The sequence below is a fragment of the Lissotriton helveticus genome, chromosome 9 (genome assembly GCF_964261635.1).
Source record: "Lissotriton helveticus chromosome 9, aLisHel1.1, whole genome shotgun sequence".
In the NCBI taxonomy this organism is placed as follows: Eukaryota; Metazoa; Chordata; class Amphibia; order Caudata; family Salamandridae; genus Lissotriton; species Lissotriton helveticus.
Genome location: NC_136070.1, coordinates 1,158,588,146 through 1,158,615,691, shown reverse-complemented (window position 1 = coordinate 1,158,615,691; position 27,546 = coordinate 1,158,588,146). Strand labels below are relative to the sequence as shown.

The 27,546-nt window shown below is 43.3% G+C and overlaps 1 protein-coding gene across 1 annotated transcript in view; it reads right to left on the bottom strand.

Annotated features, from left to right (window-relative positions):
- Positions 1 to 27,546, bottom strand: part of SUSD3 (sushi domain containing 3) — a 295,748-nt gene that overhangs the window by 65,265 nt on the left and 202,937 nt on the right. Inside the window, exon 3 of the mRNA XM_078662411.1 lies at positions 15,022 to 15,169. Coding sequence (XP_078518537.1) covers positions 15,022 to 15,169 — 148 coding nt within the window. The remainder of the gene's footprint in view (positions 1 to 15,021; positions 15,170 to 27,546) is intronic.

Sequence of the window (27,546 nt, the reverse complement as noted above, 5' to 3'; positions counted from 1 at the left end):
TTAAATATTTTTTATCAAAAGAAAACTAGTGCACACACTTATACCAAACTAAAAAAGAGCCTGCGCTCTGCTAAAACTATCTTCCTTCAAAGTTTTACGTACATCTGTCAAGAAGTTTTTGCTCTGCATAACACCAGCAAAAATTCCTATGGGGTTTTGAATGGCAGATGCATGTTATATAACTTTGCCCCTGATGGAGCAAGGATTCGCACATAAAGCGCCTTGCTTGTATTCATGAGCCTCAAATAACCTTAATTAAACTAATCAATATGTTTGTCGTATTAATTTGCCCTTTTTAGACACTTTAGGGGTGTCCGAGTGAAGCTTGCCTATGTGTTTACTAATCCTAATACGCTTGCTATTTAAAATGGGCACTTCTACACGGGAATTTCTACTGCGCATGCGTTGGTCATGCCCACGTGACGTGACGTACTCGCAGTTCTGGTGGGAACTGTTTGCACTTGCGCATTAGAGCTAAAATGGCTGCTTTGTGTTCTCACATGCGAGAAGCTTGCAGTGCTGCTTTTGCTACGCTGTCCGTTCTGCTTAATCATTAAGGCTATAGTTATGATAAAGTAATGGGTATAGAGTAGTAGTTCATGGTATACAATGAATTCATTTCTTTCTGTATTCTAAAACTGTTTCTTTTCCATTTCATGATACATTACGAAATATGGCCTGCTGTCCCTTGCCGTACTCCATTTTGATTGAAACTGAGTCTGCGCGAGATCTGCGAGTCTCCACAGCAATGACCATAAGAACTTTGCCAAATGGCAGTCCCAGCCAAGATGCGCCTGGGAAGAAGCAGCCTCACCTAGTCGAAGAAGCTGAATTGTACCGACAAAATTACATTGTATGCAGAGTTAAATTCACCATTGTTATGTGAGGAGCACATGTCATGGGAACCCAAAATGTGATGGGCGGGAATGAAAATTCTAATGAGGAGCTTGAGAAAGCTCAAATCCTAGGTGGTGTGATGACCTGTCCTTTCTTTTGTCCAATCGAAATTGGGGATCCTTACACTTGCAACATTTGGGGGGTGGTACATTGACCTGAAAACAGTATAACTAGCCTAGGTTTAGCTGGGGAATTTGTCCGACTTGTCCGAATAGCTGACCTGTCACTGACCCAACGCACTCAATAGCAAAATCGAGAACAGAGGTGCTGCGGAGCACTCTGTCAGACAGACTCACAGACCCAATCTGGGTTTTGGGAACCTTAAGTGCTGGCGAAGCACTTTGCTGGGGAATTCGATAGCCCAATCGGGGTTTTGATGGATAGCTGCAGAGAGGGTGTAGCGCAGGCGTTGCAACTGAACTGCGGGTGCTGGTCTCAACTTTGGTGGTCCTGTCCTGATCCTAATCTTGTTTTTCTGTCCTGGTTTCCATTCTGCACCTGCTGGCCTACTGGCAACTGCATTCTTTGGGGTTCTCCTGTCCTTAACTGACCCGTGGCCAGGGTTGGTCTCCACACTGTTCTAGGTAAATATAAATCTGTGGGAGAAATACAATTGCGTCTTTTTCTTGCCTTTCCTGACACAGCTAAAGTCTTAATATCACATTGTTCCTTTTCTTGCCCTCCCTGTTCTGATAAATAATAAAATCATACATTTTTGCTCTTTATTAGCATGTTCCATTTTTCTCCCCATCCTTTAAGGCAAATTCGAAATACTGTTCATAAAATATAGATGTTCCCTTTCTTTACCCTCCTTTAGTCGAATTAAAGTGGTTGCTCTGAATTATTAGCGTGTTCCATTTCTTACTTCCCCTATAGCTACATGGTTATTTCAAAATTTTCCGTCAATAAAAATTAAGTTCCTTTTCTTTATCCACTTTTCTAGTGGTATTCAAACTTTGATTCTAGCATGTTCCCTATTTTTCCCGTCCTTTAGAATCACCTTATCAAGTCTACTTTCTGAAAATTTCTAAATAGCATGCTCCTTGTTTTACCTTCCCTTTTAGTCCTCTAAATGGTTGGCATCATATATTTCCTGCATGGTTATACGCTTTTTATGATTTTGGTTATTGATAGTTTACTTGCTGTAAACCTCATGCTTGCTAACCTTGATGAAAACTAGATAAAGGTTTTCAAGACTTCCCGAGTCTCTGGTTATTATAAAGAGTGCAAACATTATAAATGTTATTTTAGACTGATTATCTTTGCAGCTAGCTCCCTGATCCATTGTGATCATAGGTGTCAAAGGACAAGAATTGGTAAGTCCAAGGTATAGGAATTAGTTAGTAGGTTTTTAGGATTACTGGTAGTAGTGTGTAGGTTACCCGAGTAAGAATTATGGTGAATTGAATTTATGGGCCCAAGTGTGCATATATTGTAAATTTATAGTCGGGTGACCTGCGCGCTCTATCACCCCAATGATCAATCCAGAAGAAACCCAGTAGGAAAGTTCCAAGATGGAAATACTGCTTTGGAAAAATTATCACAGTCTTATCAATTAGGCTCACAATATCAGTTATTAGTGAGACGTTTCCTTTTCAACTTTAATTAACCCCTTGCGCGCTTGTGACGGAACCATTCCGTCACGTGCCACGGTGGGGCTGTGCTGGTGACGGAATGGTTCTGTCACGGCCCAGCTGCCGCGCCTGTGCGGCGCTGATTTCGTGCCTGCGCGGCGCGTCCTTTGAGCAGGCGGGGCCGTGACGGAACCATTCCGTCACAAGCACAACGCCACCACGGCTCGTGACGTAGTGGTTCCATCACGAGCATGGCGGCGCCCCGCGGCCCCCCCTGCCGCCTGGCGCCGCGGCGGAATTAGGGGTTAAAAACTACATCTGCATTACCCTTGTATGTGTTATACACAAACACGCAAACATGCACTCACATATATATTACATGCTTGGGTGGTGTTATAGCACAAAATGCAGTGGCATCAAAAACATATTTCACAGGGAGCTGTAAAATATAGAAAATATTTCATAATTCCCTGTGAAATATTGATTGTATCATTATAATGAGAGTCACCAAGCTGCAGAGCTTTACCATCGGCAGGGATTGGGATTATGCAGTTTGGATGACCAAATGAAAATTTTGCATCACGGTTATGTAAATTATATGGCAAAAACGAATTACACAGCAGTATTTTCATCCAGTTGAGATAGATATTTTTTGTGAAACTTGAAAATGATGTAAATTATGTGGCAAATGAAGTAAATATGTAATTATATGGTAAATGCTGCTGATACAGAAACACAAATCCACTGTCCCTCACCACGTTCTACAATTTATTGAAAGTTAAACAAATCCTAACATTCTAATTCCAATCAGTTCTCCCTATTAGTTATAATTTGATGAAAACATCTTTTTCAAGTGAACTACCCTGTTATAATGTCCAGTATGGGCAGGGGTTTCCAAAGACACTTTCAAGACCTATGGCTGAGTAATCCCATGCATGCGAACCTCTGAGTAGCAGAAGTAGGCTAGTGTAGGAGTTTTGTGCTTTGCATTTGAGTATTACTACTGTGATTGTTGATAATGTTTATTAGGATGCAGTATACAAAGTTAATAAAATATTTTTTTTAAAGTAATAAACAACCTCCGTGCCCAAAAAGGACTTCGTGGTCAGACTGATGGGTGCCTTGAGTCTGTTTCACATGGGATTTGACCTTACACTGAGGTCTTCAGGGGCAGGTTTGCAGGGCATGCGCAGAACTAAAGGCCATAACGTGTCATTTGTATGCCACGATATTGAGGTCATTAATATTAACCTGCACATATAAAGACTCCACAATACCGGCTAGCCTTCTTTCGTCAAGGAAAGCATATGTAGAGAGCTATAGATTTACTATTCATTCTTTACATCTACTTACCTTATCGATATGGTGCAAGTAAATACTGAGAGCCAATTTGTCTAGAGACTGATCAGGGCCAATGGAAGTATATAATTCTGCAGCCATTTCCCGATAATTGTGGATATGGCGATGTGAGGGGGTGCCGAACATGACATGCCTGATATTGGTGGTCACACGTACATATCACAGTAATGGCTTACCTGTGAAGGTCGCCTCGCCAAAACAAAGTTACGGAACAGTGGCTTCCCCAAAGGTAACTCCTCCCCATGTCCTCTGCCCGTACAGGGTCATGACGCCTATGCATCGGAGACTGAAAGAGGAGGGACGAACCCCGGAAGTGATTCCTCCCAGGTGAAAAGGGTCGGAGAGACTGGCCAGGAGCACGAACAAGCCGGAGACAAGAAGGAGTTTCAGGAGAGCGGAGACGTGGAAGAAGAGGGCATAGGAAAATGGAACGACGAAGACGAGTCCAGTGAAGACGCCGAGACGTAGTACGAAGACTGGTGGTCCCCACAGGAGGAGGCTGGAGAGCGGCCGCAACTCTGGAGAGTTGCGGCGGAGCCAGTGAGTGACTGTAGTCAGGGGAAGGAGGTAGCGGGGTAGAGGGAGGTTTGAGGGAGAGCAGCGGGGTGGTGGGAGGTTTGATCAGTACAAGAGGGGTTTGTTTGTGGGTGTTTTCCGTCCTCACTGTCACATCCAACCTGAGTGAGTGAGTAAGCAGTCCTCATAGGAGTGTCTTTAGAGTCAACACCTTTCTCTCGCTTTTTTACAGTTGCATTATGCATGATAGTACCCCGAAATATACCTACACCCTCATCCTTCCCTCACGAGAACCGCCTGCCCTTGTCTTTTACCAGATCCCCTTAACAAACCTAAAGCACCGAACGGTGTGGTGATGGAGTCATTACTGCTTAAAAAGCGGGAAGAGACTGACGGCTCCCTATTTTTTTTCTTTTCTCTTATGCCTCCCTGGGAAGACCAACCAGCCCCCCCGAAGACCTCACAGAGTCCGGAGGCGACCAGGAACCACCGAAGAAAGAGGAGACCAGGAAGACTGGCCACAGAACCCTAAAGACAATATCTAAAGGCATTTACCCCAACATTTTGAATAAAAAAGGCCGACTGGCCCACTATATACAGCCGCCTCGTCTCTTTATCCAGCCCGCCCTCCCACCGGCACATTTGCCACAAAGTCCATCATCGGCTAAATGATCTTTAGACTTTAACAAAAAAAGTTGTTTCTCGCTCAAGCAGGATGAACGTTGTTAAAAATATGGCACACATGTGCTATAACGCAGTAGAAGGCCACTTACAAATTTTGACTACTCGCTTTCAGTTGCCTATTGCTCTAGCTGGCTGTTAAAATGGTTCTAATGAGGTAAAAATCTGTGCCCAGACAGTGCTACAGCATGTCAAAATGTCAAAAAAATAAAGTAAAACCATCACAAAATGTGCTTGCTTCTGCTGCATTCGTTTACGTTTCCTTGTCACATAATTTGGTCCTGTCGACCACATCATTTGATCCACCCCTGCACATTATTCCGGTGGCCCTGATATTGATATTAAAACTATAATTAATGTGGCCCCATGACCATACATCCATAGCCTGCTGTGCATGGTGAAATACTATGTACTTAGGCTCAGGGGTAGAGTAATAGCACTATTCAATTAGTGACATACACAATAAAAGGCAAACTTGTTGGCTTTATCAATGCTAGTTCGGTACTATATGACCCCATTCTAATTAAACATCCATATAAATACTTTTTAGAATATATTATCCTCACTTATTCTATGTGAGGCGACTTGTATAGAGGCAAGATGGCGACCGTGGTGTGGGCTGTGTGAGCAGCTCTTTCCTCCCTCTCCGTGTAATCCGGAAAACGGTTCGTAATGAAGGTGTTTATGGAATCTACATGCCCGGGAAGGTAAAGAGAAAAGCAAAGAAGAGTTTCCCCGTCTGAGACTAAGGGCAAAACGTATTTTGAAGAGCAAAGCGGCTACGAGGCAGCAAGGCAGGAAAAGCAAAAAGCGGGATGCCGGACTACGTGACACCTGGGCAGTGATACTCGGGACTCGGGACTAGTGCTGAGTACGGCTGAAAGCGTTTACTGGGGGAATTGCAGTTCTGTGTAAACGACAGCTCATACCTGAATGCCGGAGCTAGCTGTATCCGAACGCCGGAGAAAAACGGGGGTACAGGTCTGGGTGATAAACGTTCTGTTACTTCTCTGAGAACGGTGTTCAACGAGGCAGAAAAGACCCCCGCAGTGCTGATAACGGGGCTGCAGCACTAAAGCATTGGAGTACGACGGAAATACAAGGTACGCCTGGGCAGGAGTGCTCGAGTGCTCGGGTTCAAAGTTGCGAAGTGGTTATCGGAGGAATCTCAAGTTTTGCCGCAACGCTGTAAAATAGAACCTGACGAATCGGATGAACAGCGACGAGATGTGGGATATTGATGCAGGTCGGCTTCCTCTTCGCCCGCAGACGGTCTTTTCTTTGGCGGCTCCCCGCGTTATTGTGGGGATTCAATATCGTCTGGTGCGGGGGAGAGGAGGCACTGTGACGCGGAAAAAAATGCCACCTAAAACTCAATCATCAAATCCGCAAGCCAAGGTTTCAACTCGTAGTGCAAAGAACGTCAGTCAGCCCACTGTGGGAATGGAAATGGGAAAGACTGCTGAGACTGCTGAGATCGCCGAACCCGTAACATCGTATAGTACCGGAGGTGAAAGTGCTCAGGTGTGTCCTTTAAGATCTACGCAGAAAACTAATGCAGGGTCTAAGAATACTGCTCTATCACGGGTCCCCTCACAAGATTTGGTGGTAATGTTTGAGCGACAGAATGCGAAGAACTCCGGGTTGCAAGCTACCGTGGGGGCAATACCCCGCACGGGTATATCAGTTATGAATAGCATACCGGTTTATGTAATTGCAGAATCTCCGGTTCCAGTCAATATTGCTGTAACTACACCCTCTGAGTTTAATGGTACGGACATTGTGAAAGACTTACAAATGAATGAAACCGAGCTGAATGATGTACCTATCACTAACGTAAACATTGATGAGAATGGTCTTATGAGAGATATAGCTCCGGTGGAAACTGCTTCTATTTCAGCAAGCGCTCAGATTCAGTCTCAGACCCAGGCAGGTTGTAGGGATAGCAGGCTGGTAGAGACTGAGTTAGGAAATGGGATGACTGACACAGCCGACCAGGCAATGAGTAAAGGCCATGAGACTGGTGAAAAGTTTTATTCTATGTCGGACCCCTCATCAGATGAGAGCACAAATGTGAGTCGAGATTGGGTGGGTCTTAGTGAGGGAAGCTCTTCACCGCAGGACTTGAGGATTAGCCGGACTTCTCCAAATTTAAGTACGGTGACAGTTAAGAAGCGTAAGAAGAGAGTACAGCAACTCCAAGCAAATAAAGGATATGACTCTGACCCCAAGGCTAAAGAAAAGAGTCAAGAAAGGGCAACAGATTTTCTGAACAGACACGAGAATGAAACAGATAGTAACACTCCACAGGAGATAACACTGGCAACAATATATGAAACTATGATGAAACACAGGGAAGAAAGTAAAGAGGAGAATTTATGAACACAGGCCACGTGTTGTAAAGTGAAAAATGCTGTTAGAAAGGAAATTAAGAACTGCGCTGAGACAGCGGACAGGGTAACAGAAACAGAGGCTAGAATCTCCGTGTTGGAAGACGAGTTGGGTACCCAAAAAGCAGAATTAGATCTAGTTAAGGCGCACAGGGATGACCTCGGCCATAAACTCATGGAACTGGAAAACCATAGCCGTAGGAACAATCTGCGCTTCTTGGGGGTTCCAGAAGACAAAGAGGGCACTGACACACGGAAATTTGTGGCTGAACTGTTGCAGGAGGCTTTTCGCGAATTAACAAAATGGGACTGGGCTAAAGAAATTCAAAGGGCGCACCGTTTCCCGTTTACAAAGAAACAGTCCACACAGGCAGAAGAAGTCCTCCCGCGTGCTATTCTAGTCTGCTTTAATAACTTTTTGGCCCGGGAAGATATCTTTGTTCGAGCTCGCCCAGACAAGAAAGCCTTGGCCAAAGGATGTCGTTTTTTTGTCAGACCTGACTTCTGTGCAGCAACGGTGTCTAAACGTTGGCACCTTCTCCAATTGATGTCCGAATTTCAGAGCAAAGGGCTGCGGTATATCTACAGAACCCGGCCAAGCTTAAGGTGTTGCACAAAGGGCAAATGAAATTTTTTGTCTCGGAGGTCAAGGCTAAAGAGTTCTTGGAAACTATTTAGTAGTTTGTTAAGAGGGCAATGTTTAACGAGCTACTTTTTGGGGATGAGCCGTGTCTTTTATACGCTTCTTTTTGCTCTTTACTTTTTTTTGTCTTTTCTAGTAAAGTGATTACTGTGTTGGTGTTTGAATTTTGGATTTAGTATTTCCGGACGGACCCGGACAGAGGGGGGCACGGTATCCCATATTATGCAGGGACTGATGGTCCCTGGGCCTCATGTGTGGGGGGGGGGACACAAGGGTGGGGGGGTGGGGGCCTTAGGGTGGGAGTAGGTGGGGGGGTGGTGGTGGTGGGAGGGTGAAAAGTCAGCATCAGAATGCAAACAGTCTGTGAAGATTAAGGCAAAAAAAGTCATGTTTTCTTTGAAATTTTGCTAGTCTGGAGGGCGGAGGATGTATTATTCAAAGTTGGGAATCTAGGGGGGAACTTCTACGATGGATAAGAAAATTAAAATATGTACGTTGAATATATGCGGCTTGAATAATGTCAAAAAACAACAAGTATTGGCAAAAATCGTACAAATATTGCAAATTGACATATTATGTTTGCAGGAGACCCACGTACCATGGCTAAAAAGGGATATTCTGAAGAATTTGGGTATGGAATTGGTAGTTTGTTCCAGACAAACCGGGGTAAAAAGAGGGGTTGCCATATTGATGAAACGTGGACTAGGTATATGTACCAATTCCGTTGCAGATAAATGGGGCCGATGGGCAATAGATATGGTAAAAATTGACCACAGTGTAATATTTACGGGCCAAATTTGGACGATGTAGAGCTGTTGAGTTCTATTAATGTGGAACTGGCCCAATGGCCACAACCAGTGGTGCTATGCGGGGACTTAAATATAAATATTGCTGCAGACTTAAATGTTAGATCAAATCATAGGTATATAGGAAGAAAGACATTAATGTATGGTGCCCTACGAGGCTTAATGATAGAAGAAGGCCTTTATGATGTATGGAATGTTTTATATCCTGATAGTCCTGGATATACCTTCTTTTCTGCCCCACATTCTAAGTTTGTCCGTTTAGACTATTTTCTTATTTCCACTGTTTTGTTAACAAGAGTTAATATAGTTATACATCCGAAAGTGGTGTCTGACCCCAACCCAGTGATTTTAGAACTAACCATGGAGGGTGGCCAGAGGGTAGCTCCACGGACTTGGTCCTTCGACAGGAAACTTCTGGTTGATGAGGAGTACCGTCAAGTATGCTCAAACATATACAGGAATTTTTTCATCTAAATAAAGGCACGGCATCCCAGGAGGTAGTATGGGACACATTTAAATCAGTTGTCCAAGGGGAAACACTCAGCTTCTCTAAATTTAAATATAAGAAAGGGATGGCCAAATGTCAACACGATTTTGCAAAGGTTATTCTGAAAGAACATAACCTAGCTGATGTAATATCCCGGGGTGGAGAGAAAGAAGTAATTAAAAAGGCTCAGCAAGATCTTACAATTATGAGGACTTCGGCTTATGCCAATATTGCAGATCAGATTGCGGAGAAATACACATTACACAAGGAAGAGGCATATGAGTACAGTGAAAACACCGGGAGACTTTTGGCAAAGAGGCTGAGGCAGAAGGCCGTATACAACGATATTGCCAAAATCATAGACATGAATGGGAAGATACAAGAGTCGAAGCCAGGGATACTTGACGCATTTCATGAATTTTATCAATCATTATATAGCGATACGGAGGCGGGAAGGAGTGGGGAGGAGGAGCAGGAATATTTCTGCCGTCTAGTGTCCAATACTTTGACAGAACACCATAGGGCAATTTTATCTACACCACCGGATTGGGCAGAAGTAGAAACTGCGCTTCTGGGATTAGCACAGGGGAAAGCGATGGGCCCTGACAATATTCCTTTAGAAATTTATAGAACATTCCGGAACGCAATGCAGAAGGAATTGCTGGAAGTTTGCCAACAGGCTTTTTTTGGTCGGGCACCTGATGTATGGTCTCATGCCACAATAGTTATTTTTAAAAAGAAAGGGAAGAATGCAATGGAAATGGGCTCATATCGGCCTATTTCACTACTGAACGCCGACAGTAAGATTTACTCAAAAATTCTTGCTAATAGACTTAACGATCCGATCCCAGGACTAGTTTCACTTCGTCAACATGGGTTTATACAATGCAGGGATACTACGGACCATATTAGGAGAATAATATTTATACTGGATTGGGCTCAGAGTAACTCACCCGTCGGCGGGCCCTGTTGGATGCAGAAAAGGCATTCGACAGGGTCACGTGGCGGTTTCTCCGGGCAGTTTTGGCCTGGAAGGGGTTCCCTCCTGAGTTTATAAAAGCCATACAAACGCTGTATATCCATCCAACAGCGGCAATCTGAGTAGGGGGTGACACTTCTAAGCAGGTCGCGATAGCAAGGGGAACAAGACAAGGGTGTCCTTGTTCCCCGTTGCTATTCGCGTTATATATTGATCCCTTTATCACCACGATGGAGGCAGATAGCATAATTAACCCGGTTCAGATAGGCATGCAATGTCATAAAATATATGCCTACGCGGATGATATTGCCGTGGTTACTGCTAACATTGCAGAGGCGCTTCCTCGAATTATCGAGGCGGCAGATGTCTTCGGGAGATGTTCTGGGTACAAACTTAATGTTGCAAAAACCCAGATGATTCACTCACCTGCTGGCCGGCCAGCGAATATTGTATTTGACTCGGAGGTAACATACCTAGGTATAAAGATTACACCAAATGTGGAGGATATACAGCCTGATTCATGTACATGCCGTTTTGCGTGTCCCTAATAGCGAATCATAGCGACTCGCTATTGAGGACACGCAAAACGGCATTCATGTAGGAATTGCTAATAAAATAGCGATTCCTACATGTTCTTTATTTGCGAGTAGCAATTTGCTACTCGCAAATACTCCCCATTCATTCCTATGGGCCAAGAGGCCCATAGGAATGAATGGGGAGTATCCCTCATTTGCGAGTAGCAATTTGCTACTCGCAAATAAGATAGCGATTTTAAGGGTGCCAGGGGTGTCCAAAGGACGCCCTGTAGCACCCCTAAAATGCACATTTGAACAGGTGTTGCGCACACACATGTCCAAAGGACATGTGTGTGTGCACCATGCAACTTAGAAAAATGCTTTTAAAAGCATTTTTCTGAGTTTTTGCTATTTACCAACAGGTCTGACCTCTCGGTAAATAGCGGCCCCAAAAGTTCAAAATCGCTATTTCTTGATGTTTCATGAATAGCATTTGAGGAATCTCTATTAGAGATTCCTTAAATGCCATTCCTCGCAAATATGCGACTTCTTAAATAGCGATTTTTGCATTTGGTATCATGAATACCAAATGCAAAAATCGCACTCGCAAAGGGCCAGATTCTCAGAATCTGGCCCTTTTGCGAGCGCTATTGCCTACATGAATCAGGCTGATAGTCTCTAAAAATCTTGACCCGATTATCACCTCATCTAATAAAACACTGGAAAGAATTAATAATCTTCATCTTTCCCTTTTTGGTCGCAGTAACGTTATTAAAATGCTTATTTTTCCCAAATTTTATACGTCTTTCGCGCTATCCCTTTTTTAATACCTGTGGGGTTTTTTTCTCGCATAGAGAGAATGTGTTCAAGGTTCCTCTGGAGCTATCACCGTGCCAGGCGTGCCATGAATAAATGTACTTTGCCCGAGATAGAGGAGGATCCCTGATTTTCAATTATATCATTGGATCGCAATTCTTCAAAGTATGGGGGTGTTACTGTTACCAATAGATCCAACTCCTGACTTTGCGGCTCCCTCAATTTTTGAGATGCTTTTGGGACAAGAAGCTAAGCAATGCATAAATCGTATTATTGAGCCCAGTTATTTAAAAAAAACTAGGTTTGAGTCGGTTTTAGCTGCATATGTAATATGGAGGAAAACGAAAAAGAGGTTGGGCATTCGCCCGAATTTGAATATTTATACTCCACTCCAGAACTGCACTTTGTTACCTGAAATTTTTGTTGACTCTGTTATGACTAGATGGCATAATTTGGGAATTTGCTCTTTAGGGGATTTATTTTTGGGGACACAATTTATCTCTTTTGAAAGCCTACAGAGGAAATACAATCTACCCCGTGGGGACTTTTTTTAAATACCTCCAGCTGCGTAGCTACTGTGAGCGGAAAAAAAATCAAAATTCAATTGTATTACAGAAAATTGAGATCATTGAGCTACTTAAGGCTAGATGCAAAATGCGCCCCCTTTATTATTTATTCTTGAATAAGGCTAAAGACGATTTAGATTTTCACGAGTTAAAATGGGCCAACAAACTTGGTACTGAAGGGGTCAACTTGACTAGAAGTTTTGAAATAGCAACTAACGTATTGTTTAACGGCCCTTTGAAGAGCCAGCATTACATGGCAATTTTTGGGCTTTACTATACCCCGGGGAAACTTGCAAAATGGAATACTGGTAGGGGTACTAACTGTAATCGCTGTGGACAGTATGCAGCTGATGCATCCCATATGTTTTTTAACTGCCCTAAACTTAGTAATTTCATAAAGGAAATTGAGACCTTTATCACGGGTAGTCTGGGTATTTCATTGCAGCTCACAGCGACAATGGTAATCTTCGGATGGCAAGGAAATGTGTTGTCGGCTGCTGAGGAGGGTTTGGTATTTATTTGTATGGCCATGTATCGCTTATGCATTACATCACAATGGTTAGATAGCGATTCTCTAACTTTTGCTAACTGGCAAACTAGGTTGCTCTCGACATACCGTTTGGAGATGGCGCTCTATAGAATGAAGGGCATTCGAAAGAAAAGGCAAGGGAGCCAGTTATGGGAGCCGATTCTAACTGGCTAGGATCTTAGTACTAGCCAACATGATGAAATGTATAATTGTTTGATAAGATTTTGTGATCATTCTCATTGTGTATGGTTTGTGATTTTGTATGCCTACTTGAATCGGCTGCTTTCTTCTGTTATGTTTATTGCCTTATCTTTTTACATCTCTTAATTTATCCCAGTCGATGTATGTATATCGCATTTTGTGTATTCTGTGTGCTGACAAAAAAATCTCAATAAAAAAACAAACAAAAAAAAAAACTCAATTATTCTATGTGAAATATATGCCCAGATGATACAGGTTTATAACTTTCCACGACCTTGAGTTGGAAACAGGGCACTATTGAAATGAAGTATGTGTCCCTCCACATATAAATGGATATTATTTGGACATATTAACGGAAACACAAATATAGAGGGACAGAATATTGTATCAAAAGTATCGATGACTAGAATATTGTGTAGGTTTTTTTCTATGGGTAAGTAAAGTTTTACTATATATATATAACTCCATATATATATATGTACCTTGACAATACATATATCTTGAAGATAAGTAGCTCTGGGGCCATATTGTGGTATGGGTGCATTTTCCTGGTTGGCTCTGAGTGGCTTATAAAAGGTGCACCCAGCGCTAAACCTGGAAAATGCGGTGAATTGTAGTGATTGTGCTGCCACTAGGGCAGCCGCGAACTTGTGGTGCTCTGGGGGCAGCGCATTCAGGTGAGAAATGGAGCGGCTGTTTTCAAGCCGCTCCATGTTTCACAGTGGAGGCGGCAACCTGCCTGCACTTTGAAAGGGTATCAGAGATCCCCTTGTAGGGGTTGCAGTGAGTGACTGCACACGCCTGCAATGGGATGTCTGGAGGGTCCATGGGACTCCCTTCGCTCCTCCAGAGGGCTGCTATCTGGAGGTGTACTGACAGTGCGCCACCTTTTAGGTGGCACACTCTCAGTGTGCCTCCCGACAGCTTCCTTACCTCTGTGGTCACATCTGTAATATGGTGCGGGTGCAGAGGCAAAAGGATTCCCTTGTTTGCATAGGGTCATGACACCATGCAATAGCTTGCTTAATCTCCACAACGGCCCCCACAACGCTAAGGATGCCTGGCCTCCACCTTGGGGGTGCCCAGGAGTGGACACCTCACAGGGAAAGCCAGGATGGGTTCCACAGCGGTATTCGTACAAGCGCCTTCAGACCCTTGCAGGTGAGTAGTGCGCTATACATGTATCAATTTATCATGTAAATGAAGGAATGCCCTCTGATGATAGCGCAGGTGCTTTATGTACCCCAGCGGTATCAGTATTACAGAATGGGACACACAAGTGTCAGCCAGTCAAAATACACTTTATTCGATTTATAAAAATCATAAAAGGCAATAAAATTTCATACAGGATAAAAGATCGGCAATTCATATATGTACAGAGTCAGTGCAGAGCCCGAGTATTCCATTAAACCACCTATTTACACAACTAAAATCAATACAGTGCCATGATTAATGTAAAGCATACAGTGGTACATGTTTATTCTTAATCCTGAATGCTGCCGCTAAGAAACTTGCAACACTAAAAATGATTCTGTCTGTAGCCCCTTCATAATACCAAAGAGCCCTGGGGTCACGCAAAGCAGGCGCAAATGCCTGTTGCGCCCCCAGGGGCACTTGGGTAATACAGCCCCTGGAGTTAGGGATAATAATTTTACACTTTCTATTTCTGCTGACTTCTCAATATTCTTCTCTTCGATATTTTTGACATGATATTCTGTCCATACGAAATTTGCATTTCTGATATCCTGTCACTTATCCAAATGGAAATGTGTGTATAAACTAAAGTACAGTTATCAGAGCCGGACTGGGAAGCAAAACCGGCCCTGGCAAAGTGCTCGGCCGGCCCCCCTCCCCACTAGGGGTGTGGGGGGGGGGGGGGGGTGGGGGGTGGTTTGGTACACATAAGACTCACAAAGTTCCCAAAAAACGAAATCAGCCATGTTACAAAATGTAAGAAAGCATTTCAATATCTCATCTCATTTAGGACTCTTGAAATCTTGCATGTAGCTGTGAAATAATGTGGCATATTTTAAAAGGTGTAGATTCAATCCGGGCTGCTTACCTTTCGGGACGCCGTCTGCCATTCTTTTTAACAATTTTCATAAGGCAACAGGTTAAAAAAGCCATCGACATCAATAGAATTATGGCACTGCTGATGATGGAAGCGATTACAGCCACCTTAAATCCGAAAGTCTCATATTTGGACATAGCTACAAAAAGAATAAATATGGAGACACTTACAAGATTGAATGAACAATGTGATATTTAACGCATATTCTAAACAAAGGCTGTCTGCCAGGGGTCCACCAGGGCCAGCAGCATGCAAAATGCATTTAAATAGGATTGGTACGTTTTCACCTGGGAGTTTACTCTTAACTTCAAATTACACATTTCAAATGTTTGGAATTAAAAATGTCTAGAAGTGCTCATGGAAATCTGTCAGTCGCTCTTTTCCAGCAGTACTGTTAAGAAGCATTTGTGAATATGCATATTTCCTGATTTGTAACTGTAGTTTGTGTACAATTGTGCATGTGAATTTCTTGCATGTTTATAATAGCAGGGCACATTTTTTTCATACAAATCCACCAATTTGTGAAGGTGCTCCCTTACCAGTTCCATCCTAGGAAAAGATTTCTCATGCTCCTGCACTCCCCAGAGCAACCAAAGTTGCAGTTCTGTGTTGCGGAAGAGGTTTAGAGCAACGCAGAGCATATTCACTAAATATGGCCTCTTTCCCTGTACTGGTGCACTTGCATGCTGCCCAGTGACACACAAACACCTTTACACTATAGTGCACAAGTGGCGTTGTAATGGAAGAGTACATAGGTTTTGTATTGAAAGAATACCCTCCCAGTTCAAAATCCTATCCCTAGAAAACATTTTAAACATTCGGCCCAGATTTACCAAGCCTTTGCATTGTCATTGTGTCGCCAAGGTGAAGCAAGGCAATGCAAATGCTTTAGTATGATTTACAAAGCCAAGCAAGGGGCTACTTGTACTGTCATGCGCAACCTTGTAAAGAAATGTAATGCAACACAGTGGCCGGCACTCTGTTGTGTTACATTTTATACTGGTAGGCATTCCATGGGTGGAGCACTGGCGTTTCTGTGCATCCACCCAATGGAATTTGACGCAACACAGATTTACTAAAGGCAGTAAACATATAATTGCTCCAAAATCCTGCACCTAGCACAGAAAGGAGTGACGGAGAGAAATATCTTTATCTCCTCTTGACTTCATCTTTTTATGTGTGATGCATTCTGCATCATGCATACAAGAGGAAATTGCCTCTATGGATTGCTTTTGTGTAGGAAGGTATCCCTTCCTGCAGAAAAAGAATACTGACAGTAATGACGGTACCTTTGTGGCATACTACAAGGGTGCCTGCATTGGCACTAGGAAATCACGAGTGTGCCAGCGCAGGAAGAGGGCTGAATAGTGCCATATCTTTGTAAATATGCTGTGGTTCAGATCTCTCGCATTCATGTAACACAGGGTAGCAACTTTCCTTGCTCTGATGTGTGCGTGAAATATTCGTAAATATGCCCCAGCACTCACTGGATGTGTGCCACAGACTGCAGGACACCTGCAATCTGTGACCTGTTTCAAGAAATAAATGTATTTCTTTAGCTTCGTGCCATCTTCAAGGAAGCATTCTTTTTTGCTGCAAAGCCCAGTCTGGCAATGTAGTAGATATATATGGCTTTACATCAAATACATGGATGCTTCTGCTGGAATGCTCAAGTACCACGGAGGTAACGCCCCTTGACGGAAAGTTAAGCAAAGTTATACAAATCAGCACAAACTGCTATTTATGCTGAAAAATGTAACTTTTCCAATACATAAAAAGAGTTTTGCCCTGGAAATGTAAAAATACATTTTCAAGTCTTTGTGCCACTTTGCGTCAGTTTGCCTTACATTGCAGCAGTGTTTTGATGTTGTTGGGCCTTGATAAATCTGCCCCAACCGATTAACATTTCAGCAAATCTTTTAAAAAATGTAAACGTGAATTGATACCAATACTTGCTTTTTCTTGTATTTTCTATAAAACTCAATAAAAATGTATGAAGAAAATTTAAACCGCAGCAGGCGAAAAACAAAAGTGGATTTAGATTCGTAAAAACACACATTATTTGCACCTGTAACTTCAATTTACTAGAATAACACGGCCACCCAGAAGTAAATGGGAATTATTTCCACAGTAAGTGGTTCACAAGAAACTCTGGGCTGGATCTTGCCCGCCTAAGCAGGATTGGATTCCCGTGTTTTTAAAGCATATGTTCATTGAGAGATAATAACCTCTTGCTTGCAATAATGAAAGTAATGCTATTACCTAGTTTGCAAAATGGCACTTTTGAAATGTTGGGCTTGTTCCAAGACTACAATATCTTCAAGTGGGCTATTAACCATTCTTGCATTTATAATACATTAGTGAATCACTTGCTGGTTACTTGTCAAAGCAATTCATCAGAAGCCGCAGCTTCAAGTGAAGCAATAAGGGGAAAGCAGAGATCATGCTGATATTCAGTCACAGCAGCCATGGCAAACACATCACAGGGCCAGGAAAAGACACAGCAAGGCGAGGCAGAGATTGAAAAGGGCGTGTAGGCTATATTCTAACAGAAGGCACCTCTGACACTGATATTAACAGCAATCCAGGGAGCATAGTGTGAATCTACAACGCCAGGATATAGCTATTTTATAATCTAGACAGTGAAAATAAACATTGTAGGATAGCTGAAGAGTGAGCCATCACTTGGTAGTAAGCGAGATACTTTTATATCCTTTTTCAATAAGCACTGGCAGAGCCAAATGGATCTGTCTTTGTGTGATGCATGCACATAGAAGCACACAGTATACTGTAGTCAGCCACACAAAGGTTCACACACATTCACAGAGACCACCGCACCTTCAGACACCCATTTTCACAAAGTACAACATACACAGATGAACCCATGCCCTAGGTCCAACAAACATACAAGTATCTATGCACACAGATCAACAGTCACAGATAACTCTGTTCATCTGCGAGAACAGTGGGGTGTGCATCAGCTGAGCACAGGATGAAGTAGAGAAGTAGGCACACGATGATGGGCATCAATGGGCACATAAAGCTGCAGGAAAACACAGAGTATAATGTGTTATGGAAGCACATGCTGTTATTCACCAAGAGACCATTGCTTGATGCACCTCAGGAGAGTACTGTTTGATGTGCATCTGGGGAGCTTTACTTGATGTGCCTCACACGAGACATGGCTGATGTGCCTTACAGGAGCACATCATGATGTATTTCATCAAGACACTGGGTATTGTTCGCCAGTAAAAGGATTTGGGAAGTTCCTCATAGGCACAGTTAATATTTTCAAATGTAGTTTGCAACCTATGGGCAATCCTGTATTACAGAAGATAGGGGGGCTGCAGCTTGTGTGACACCTTCTGCAACACTGCATGGGCACATATTTAGCCACTTGGCGGTGTCAAAGGATCGTTGTTAGTCTTTGATTTCTCACCATATTAGAACTGGCATATAGTTTGTGTGCCCCCTTGCTGGGTGCTCTTTTGAGAGGATGCATGAAAGTCTGGAGGGCAACCTTGGCAAGCCCTCGCAGGCAGGTGCAGTCACATACTTCACTTACCTGATAGGCAGTGGCGGCCGGCGCAGGAACGCGTGGAGAGGCGTGGCGAGTGGGACAGGGGGAAGTCGTCAGACAACAGAATAGGTCAAATTAAATAAATAAATAAAACCTATTCTGTCGTCTGTCGACTTCTCGCCCCACCTCGCTTACTTGCACCGGCCACAAATGCTGGTAGGGGTAGGTACATGCCACTCCCAGTTGCCAGGCTGGGTCACCTGCAGGGAAGTCAGAGTTATGGTACGACAGAGTTCGTCGTCCTGTGCTGGAGAGAGCACATTTTAATTGTAATTGGGCAGAAAATCCTGGGTTGCACATACTCCATCAGTCTATCCTTAGGGGGTAGGGGATAGCTTTGCAACTAGGTTTGTGGATGTCATCTTAAAATAACTTCAAAATGCGGGAGTATAAAGAAACGAAAATGAGCAAAGCAAAAACAGTATACAAGAAAAGAAATAGGCCATTATAGTCTGGCATTCTTTGATCATGGACCTACAGAAGACTTCAGGAAAATTATTTATTGAAAAAATATGTTAGCATCAGAGATAGTCTGGCTAAGCTCTGCATTGGTCATAAGGGCATTCCCTAATTTAGAATTCATCCCTCCCAACACGCATCCATCATATTTATTCCATTTGAAGGATGCCAAGGGATCAGACACACAGTTGCTGATTGAGGGTTCTTAGGAGGGATGCAGTGTGGGGCTAGCTGTTGCAAACCGGCTGTCCCTTTTCTATGGACAACACAGAGTATCTCTAATTTGATCCTAGAATCCACTCGGAGCTACATTAGTGGGTAATGTTTTTACTGTGAGGCACATATTAGGTGGGAAACATCCTTTACAACGAAACTTTTACAACGCACTACCATTACGACGCAACTTTTACAACGCAAACCATTACAACGCATAGCGCTGGGGGGCGCTCTAGGATAGGGAATGTATTTAATATATTATCCAACACCTTCCCTACTATCCACGGGGACTGGAGTTGGAATAGTAAATTAAATAAATCACTCCAGCGCCTAAAAGCACTATGCGTTGTAATGGTATGCGATGTAAAAAACGCGTTGTAAAGGTAGGCGTTGTAAAAGTATGCGTTGTAACATCATACATCCATATTAGGTCATTTCTTGGCAATTTTAAAGCTTTACTAAATCACAATTCAATATTCCAGATACCCCATGCCAAGACATTCTGTTAGTTCAATATGGTGGAATGTTTGCAGGAAAGTGAGACATTTTCCAAGCATGAATGGTTGCATGTTGACAACCTTAAACACAGAGGCGATTTAAAGGGCAAATGAGATGTTTGAGTAGATCATTCCCAGGTTTTCCGCTTTTTCAACCGTGAAGAGATGTTGCCATAGCTCCAACAGCCAATCAAATGGATAAGAAGCTGTGTTTTCCTTCAGAAGGACTAGGATTTTAGTTTTTGGTCTGTTCAAGCAGCGGAGGCTTTCTCTCATCCAGTAATGGATATGGTCTACGCAATTGGTGATATTGGATCATTTCTCTGAGTAGTTTTTCAGATCAATATAAGTTTGCATCTCGTTTGGATGCATATTGAGCTAGACTTTATCTTGATCTAGGAGCTAAGCAGGGTCGGACTGGCTACCAGGTATTATGGAATGCTGCTGAGCTGGGGGCTGATTTCGTTGATGGGGACCTGCGTGTACTGAACAAAAGTCGTTTAGCTTTAATTATTTCGCAGTACAGGCAGGTCTCCATGAACGAAATCAACCCCACCGCAGTGAAATCAGCCCCCAGCTCGGCAGAATTCCAAAACGCCCGGTAGTCAGTCCAGCCCTGGAGCTAAGATTAGGGAAACGTGTAGTAATTTAAAAACAGCGAGTAAACAGTGGAGTCGCGGGGAAAAAGCTAAGTGATCTGAGAGGAGGAACCCATTTAGACATGCTGTGTGTACCCAAAGAAGAATTAACTAATTATTTTTAATAAATTCTCAGATATTGCCAACCTCTCTGCCAGTATGTACAGTCATTTGTTGTGGTCAATGGTTTCCTAGGTTGCAGAAATATCAAGAAGAAGTAAAATAGCTTCCTGGCCTCTGTTAAGTGTGAATAAGAGATCCTCTACGATGCCACCCAGGGCTGGTTTTATTCCTCTTACATTTTGGAATCCTGGTTAAAAGTTGTGAACCAGTTGTTTTTGTTGAGCATACTCTTGAAGTTTATCCATCATTACTCTTTCCACAATATTTCTGGGGTACGCTAAGTTGGAAACCTTGTGGTAATTGGCAAGAGCTAGGGGGTCTTCTAAGGGTTCTTTTTAGTCAGTTGGAAGGGCTCGAAATTATTTTATATCATGGGTGTCAATTCAGTTGTTAAAGAATTGATGGCTTGCTTTAAAAAAATGAATGGAAAGATTCTACAGGTAGATTTGCTGTTTTAATCTTTGAGGCTAGCTTTGTTATTTCCTCCTCAAGAACTGCATTACCAGTGGTAAAGGATGACTGCAGTCGGTCAGCACAGAGGGGAGGGTGAGGGAATGAATGGTTGTTGTTTATACTTAAGTTATAGATTTAGTTGTTTTTGAATTGAAGAACTCAATACAGCTTTACACTGTTGAAGAGTTGAGCATGGGTTGTTTTTTAAAACTTGTAGGTGGATACATCTTGGAAGAGCCCATCAAGGGGCCTGTTGAGCATTGCAGTGCTGGCCCCACGAGGAGCTGCCCAATGATGAAGCACGACAACCACCTGAGTGTGCAAGGGCTCTTGCTCCTGAGCATAACCATGTGTTTCCTTCATATTTGTCTTCTTCCCTTTGACTCAAGAGGTACTGCATACCCTATTGGTATATATGTAATTATAAGCCATCATTAGTAAAGAAATATCTGTATTACTAAAGTCAATACTGCCCACAATATCAACATTTTATCCCACAGGAGCCAAATTTGGTCTGATTTTCGAGGTAGTAAGGAGAGTTCCTTACAAACTGAGATTTTCATTTATCAATTTACACCCATTAGATTATCTGTAAGCAGCAACTTGAATAGGCCTCCTCATGAGGATTTATTATGATTATTCGTTCTTGTATGTATTATTAATTTAATGTTAATGTTAATATTATGGGTGTCTTATATAGCGCTCGGCTACTCCATGGAGTGTCCCGGCGCTTTCTAACCCACAGCATACTACAAAAGGCAGGCAAAAAAGGAGAAAAAGGGCAAGCAAATTACTGTCCATAAAGCCACGTCTTCAGACCCTTTCTGAAGACCAGCAGATTCGAAGTACTACGGAGTGATAGAGGAAGGGCATTCCATAACTGAGGTGCCAAGCGTTTAAAGGAACGTCCCCCCACCCTTGCTTTCCTAACAGCAGGGACAACGGCAAAGCCGAGAGATTCCGATCTTAAGGATCTAGATGGTTTATAAAAAGAGAGACGTTTTTGGATATTTTCAGCTCCCACAGCATGGAGTGCCTTATGTGCCAGCGTAAGAGCTTTAAAAACGATCCGCTTCCGAATAGGCAGCCAATGCAGGGAGTGTAAAAGATCCGAGGCTCTTGCTTGGCGATGTAGGCCAAAGATGGCCCGTGCAGCTGAGTTTTGGACCACCTGGAGTTTTTGAAGTAAGTATTCAGGAAGACCCAAATATAGGACATTCAAGTAATCCAACCTGGAGCCAATAAGGGCCTGGACCATAGTCTTCCTATGCGCCAACGGGAGCAGGGGAAGGCACTTACGTAACATTTTAAGGAGGCCATAGCACGTGCCAGTCAGTCCAAGGATCTGGGACTTAAGCGTCAAGCCGTTATCAATCTTGACCACCAAATTCTTGGCAACCAAAGAAGATGACACAGGAGGGAACATGTTCACCGGCCACCAATCCTGCCAGCTCGGGTCAGACTGACACCCGAAGAAAAGCACCTCCGATTTATCTGGGTTGCACTCGAGGCTGTTCCGCTGAAACCAATCGAAAACAGCCCCAAGACACCCACGGATGCTCTCTCCGTCAAACTCCGCCCCCTTCCCACAAGTGAAAAGGAGCTGAGTGTCATCGGCGTATGACACGATCTGAGCCCCAAAAGACTCTGCCAGCACCGCCAGAGGGGTCATAAAGATATTAAAAAGAGTCGGGCTCAACACCGAGCCTTGCGGGACTCCGACCTCCAGAGGCGGCATTTCGGCTGAGTAAGGGGGGGCCCAGACCACCTGCCGGCGACCGGCTAAATAAGATCGAAACCAACTCAGCACCGTCCCTCTCATACCGATCTCATGGAGCCTGCAGAGGAGACCCTCATGAGGGACGGTGTCGAAAGCCGCCGACAGGTCTAACATTACCAACATGGCCCTTCCTCCAGCATCCAGCGCTTCCTTGATAACCTCATTGACCTCCAATAGCGCCGTCTCGGTACTAAAATTAGACCGGAAGCCAGACTGGGTGGAGTGCAGCAAGCCATGAGTTTCAAGGAAAGTAGAAAGCACAGTGTGTACATGCTTTTCCACTATCTTTGCAAGGGAGGGCAAGAGGGAAATCGGCCTATAATTGGCATGTAGTTCGGGGTCAAGACCCGATTTTTTAAGAAGTGGGACAACCATTGCCTGCTTTCAGACCGCAGGAACCACACCACTAGTCAGTGACCGATTAAGAATAGGATCAATCAGCGGGTTCAGAACCTCCGATACCCTAGCCAGAAATTTCGCAGTGCAAGGGTCAGAGGGTGAGCCCGACTTGAGCTTAATCATGAGATCCCGAGAAGCGGAGTCAGAGAGAAATGGAAACTCCGAAAGAAAGCAGAATGCTGCATAATCATCAGCCTTCCTCCTGACTCAAACCAGGAAGTGAATAATGTTTGAGTTATGGGCTTACTCTGGCATCAATCAAAGACTTTAACCTCTCTAAGAACAACCTGGCCACATGGCAATGTTATGGCATTCACATCCTCTAAATCTCTGACACGAGTCCAGTACTCTTAGAAACTTGGTATTTAGGCAGACATCCCACACCCTGTGTATGCCTAAAGGAATATTATTTTGCTCTCCTTACTTAAATCTGCAGATGCTCGCAATCTATATATATAGGACTGAAAGACAAGACCAGCACATCCTCAGTATCTATGAGTGAAGCTCAATACCCTCAATTCCTCAATAACTGAAGAAGAAATGCAGGACTTTCATAGCATCAACATGTGGGTTTGAAAGGCAGAATCTTCCTACCCTCAGGGGCTTATTTACAAGCCCCTTAAAATGTCGATGTGCCACTTTTTATATCGTAAAAAGTGATGCACTGGCAGTGCAAGGGGCTTGTGAATAAGCCCCTCAGTATGGATATTTAAAAGCGAAGGCACTGTATTTATGTGGGGCATTCAATCCCTATTTATATTGGCCTCAAAGGCATGGTTTCTCCCAAGAACAGTATTTAACGTCCCTGCCTGTAAAATTCACCTTCAAAACACTCACATCCCTGGATCCTGGTATGACCCATGGTCTCTGTGCATCCATAAAGGTTCCATTCTACTTACGTATCTTCTAGACCACAAAGGTGGGATCCTCCCATTCCCAGTAATCAGTCATGTCCCTTACAAACAGGCTATTGGCTGTATGTGGGGTATAATGGCAGGACACTCACAGACTCTACAGCCCATGAATATAGGATGCTAAAATTACCACAGACAAGGGAGACTTTCTTGCCCTTTATAAATGGGCAAGAAAGGAAAAGAAAGACCCTCTGCATGATGGAAGTGCTCTCACAATATTTAGATCAGCAATGTAGAGCTATTAACCAAGCACATCCCCCTACCCAAGACAGACTCTTACACCTTCGGTAGTTTGGTCCTGAATATTCAGGCACAGTCTGTTCAAAAGTGTGAAAGAGAGAGTCCTGAAACCTCTAAATTTAGACTGGATTATGGCCCTCTTTACAAAGAGGCACATGCAGTTTGGCACAGATATGGGAGTGTTTTGGTATAGGTTGAGCTGCTAGAGATTATCTCAAACACTAGTCTCACAGTGACCTATGTTTTTCTGGGTCAAGGAGAACACCATCCTAAATGGGACATTTTAGTATGCAGGTTAGAGAATTCTTAGAACATTGTTATGGTCTTTTTAGAATGAAAGATAGGACCTTTGCTTCCTGTATATTTCATACACCTACTGTGTATTCTATATTGGGATAAGTAATTCAACTAATGCAACTCTGCTAGAGAGAGTAGTGTAAGGAGTCCTACCTCCCTCACCCTGGATGACTAGTGGAAACCATGTTAAACGTCCAGTCTCAGGAGACAGTAGTAGGACATCCTACCCTTCTTCACTGGGGACTGAGAAGAGAAATACATCCTATTCAACTGGGCCACGGAGAAATGCAGTGGAAGCCTTTCAATTGCTTCTGTCCTTTAAATGGAAGCCCTAGTTTCTCCCAAAACAAGGGAGGAACACTGGAAGCCGCTCCTCATTCTAATGCCTAATGGGGAAGCTACCCGAGGTTCTACAGACAAAGGGATAGTGGTGCAAAAGTTTCTACACTCCCTTAAACTGGAGAGAGTTATAGATGCCACCATACTTACAAAGATCCAGGAGAGTAGTGTAAGAAGATCTACCCAAACATTCAGTTTTTTGTGACTAGGAAATGGTAGTAGAAGGCATTCTCCATTTCCCCATTCAAACGTATTTAGGCAGAACCAATCCTAATATGGACTAGTAGAAATCTAACCCATGTCCCACACCTTAAGAGAATACACTGTTCGGACAGGAAAAATTCCCGGAAACCATCCTATTCTCTCCTATTGTTGTGTAGTTCCTATAAAACTATACAGGATCTGCGCGTTCTGACAGCATACACTGTAGGATTGGTGTCAGACTGATTCTGAACACCTCCATCGAGTATTTTGGCCTTCTGTATCAGCTAGCTCACAGTGCCACGATAATCTCCTCCTACCAAGGAGAGAATCGTTCTTGGCAACCATCCAACATGACAACCCTGATCCCTCAGGACCGTGGAAACAATATACCACTTTTCGCTCAGTCACTCATGCTTACTTAGTCTGTCATAGGTGCACAGAATACACAGGCTGGGCGTTTTCAGTAAGCATTTATTGAACAGTTGTTATTCTGGTTGTAAATAGATGAGCTGCCAAAAAACAACTGTGTGGGAGGGTCTATAGGGGAAACAAATTTAAAGACCTACTAAGTATCCTATCCCCCAATCCAACTGTAACAAACATACAAGGGATACTGTAGGTCTATAATGGGCTCAATATTGTGTGCCAATTCCAAAATGAAGCATGTATGAACAAGTGTCTGATCAGTGAAAAAAGAATAAAGTGTGAGAACAAGACAGAAAATACTCCCATCAGCCCACCGCTTGGCAGAAAATCGTCATCTGGGATTTTTTGTACATGAACTGGTATCAAAGAAAATGTATAGATAACATGGCTAGATGGGAGGGGTTGCAGTGAAACAAATAGTGAAAAGAAAGTGAGATAAAATTACCTAGTGTGATGCCAAGGCAAAGTACTTTATTAGGGGGGTCATCACAGAGGTAATATTAAAAGCAACAGTATGTGGATAGTATTTAAACAAATATTACTGTCAATCAGATGGAGCTGGTCGACATGTTTCTTCAGGACCTATGATATGGGATACTACTGCAACAGATACTATACAAATTAACAATCACTTAATAGAAAAACCACAAGCTTTGTGGATGCCTACCGTGTACCATCTAATAGGTCAATAGATTCCCACCTGTATTAAAATATAAAAAGAACAGACACAAGACATACATGCAAAAAGAATGAAAAACCAGCCCTGTCCCTGTTGCCTCCGTTATGTAGGGATGACATCCAGAAAAGTAAAACTCAGAATACAAGAACACATGAGTACCATTAGACGCAATAGACAAGCTACGCGTCTTACCAATCATTTCCTCACAAAGAAACATAGTGCCGAAGAAATGAAGTGGGTAGTTTTGGAACAGCCCTTCATCCCCCAACATGTGAAAGATATCTCCCGATACCTCTTTATCAGGGAACAGAAGTGGATTTTCAAGCTTCACTGTGATACAAACGGGTTAAACGATGAAATCCCATGGATACAGATTTAGACCTATATACTATCCGTGAGATTACCAGTATTAACAACATTGAGTTAGGGCTATGACCCTCTACATCTACACTCATTGAACTATCGGCACTTTGGAGTGCCTTGTTATTTGCATGGTGATGCCCTTGATTGGAACATTCTTTCTAGTGTGCCATCCTCCGACACTTTTCTGTATCCCATCAGGTGTTGGTTATACAGCCACCACGGGGTCTGTATCCATTGAATAACGTTTGTGGTTTTCCCACGATAGACACCCCTGGTTATGGGCGACAGGGAGATCCTCCCTTTTTCAACAGATGCCTTGAAGTGTGTCCTTGACTTAAAGTCGAGATGCCCTGTTCTCCTAGAGTACTGTTCTTATCCAGGATCTGCTAATATATCTTTGGGTCCATATACCTTCAGGGCGATACAAAATCTTCTAAAATATGATTGGTTAATACTATCGCAGTCTGTCTTTGCCTTTAGGGACTGTTCCCTTCCTTTTTCTTTGAGATATATATTTGTGTTTGAGATATATATATGTGTTTGGAGGTACAGAGCCTTAAGAGCTAGTCTTTTTGTTCTCTCGGGGACCCCGAGCGGAGCTGGCTAAGGCCGTTTTTCGAGTGCTGTGATTGGTCATTCACGGACCTATTGGGATTGCCGAAATGGCCCGGTATCCAATGGGCTTTCTGCATTCTTTTAGTGACGCGACCATGCCGGTGTGATGTTAAGAACAGCGCACCGTAGGACTGGTTGATTGCGGTCCTCTACCGCCTTTTCTTTTTCTTTCTCTTCTTTTTCCGGTTTCGCCAACATTAACCAGTTTAGCAATGTGTGTTTGGGGCTCGACATGGTCATGAATGTGATCATACTACTATTGCATCGAGTCACGTTTGGGGAGTGGCTGCTAAA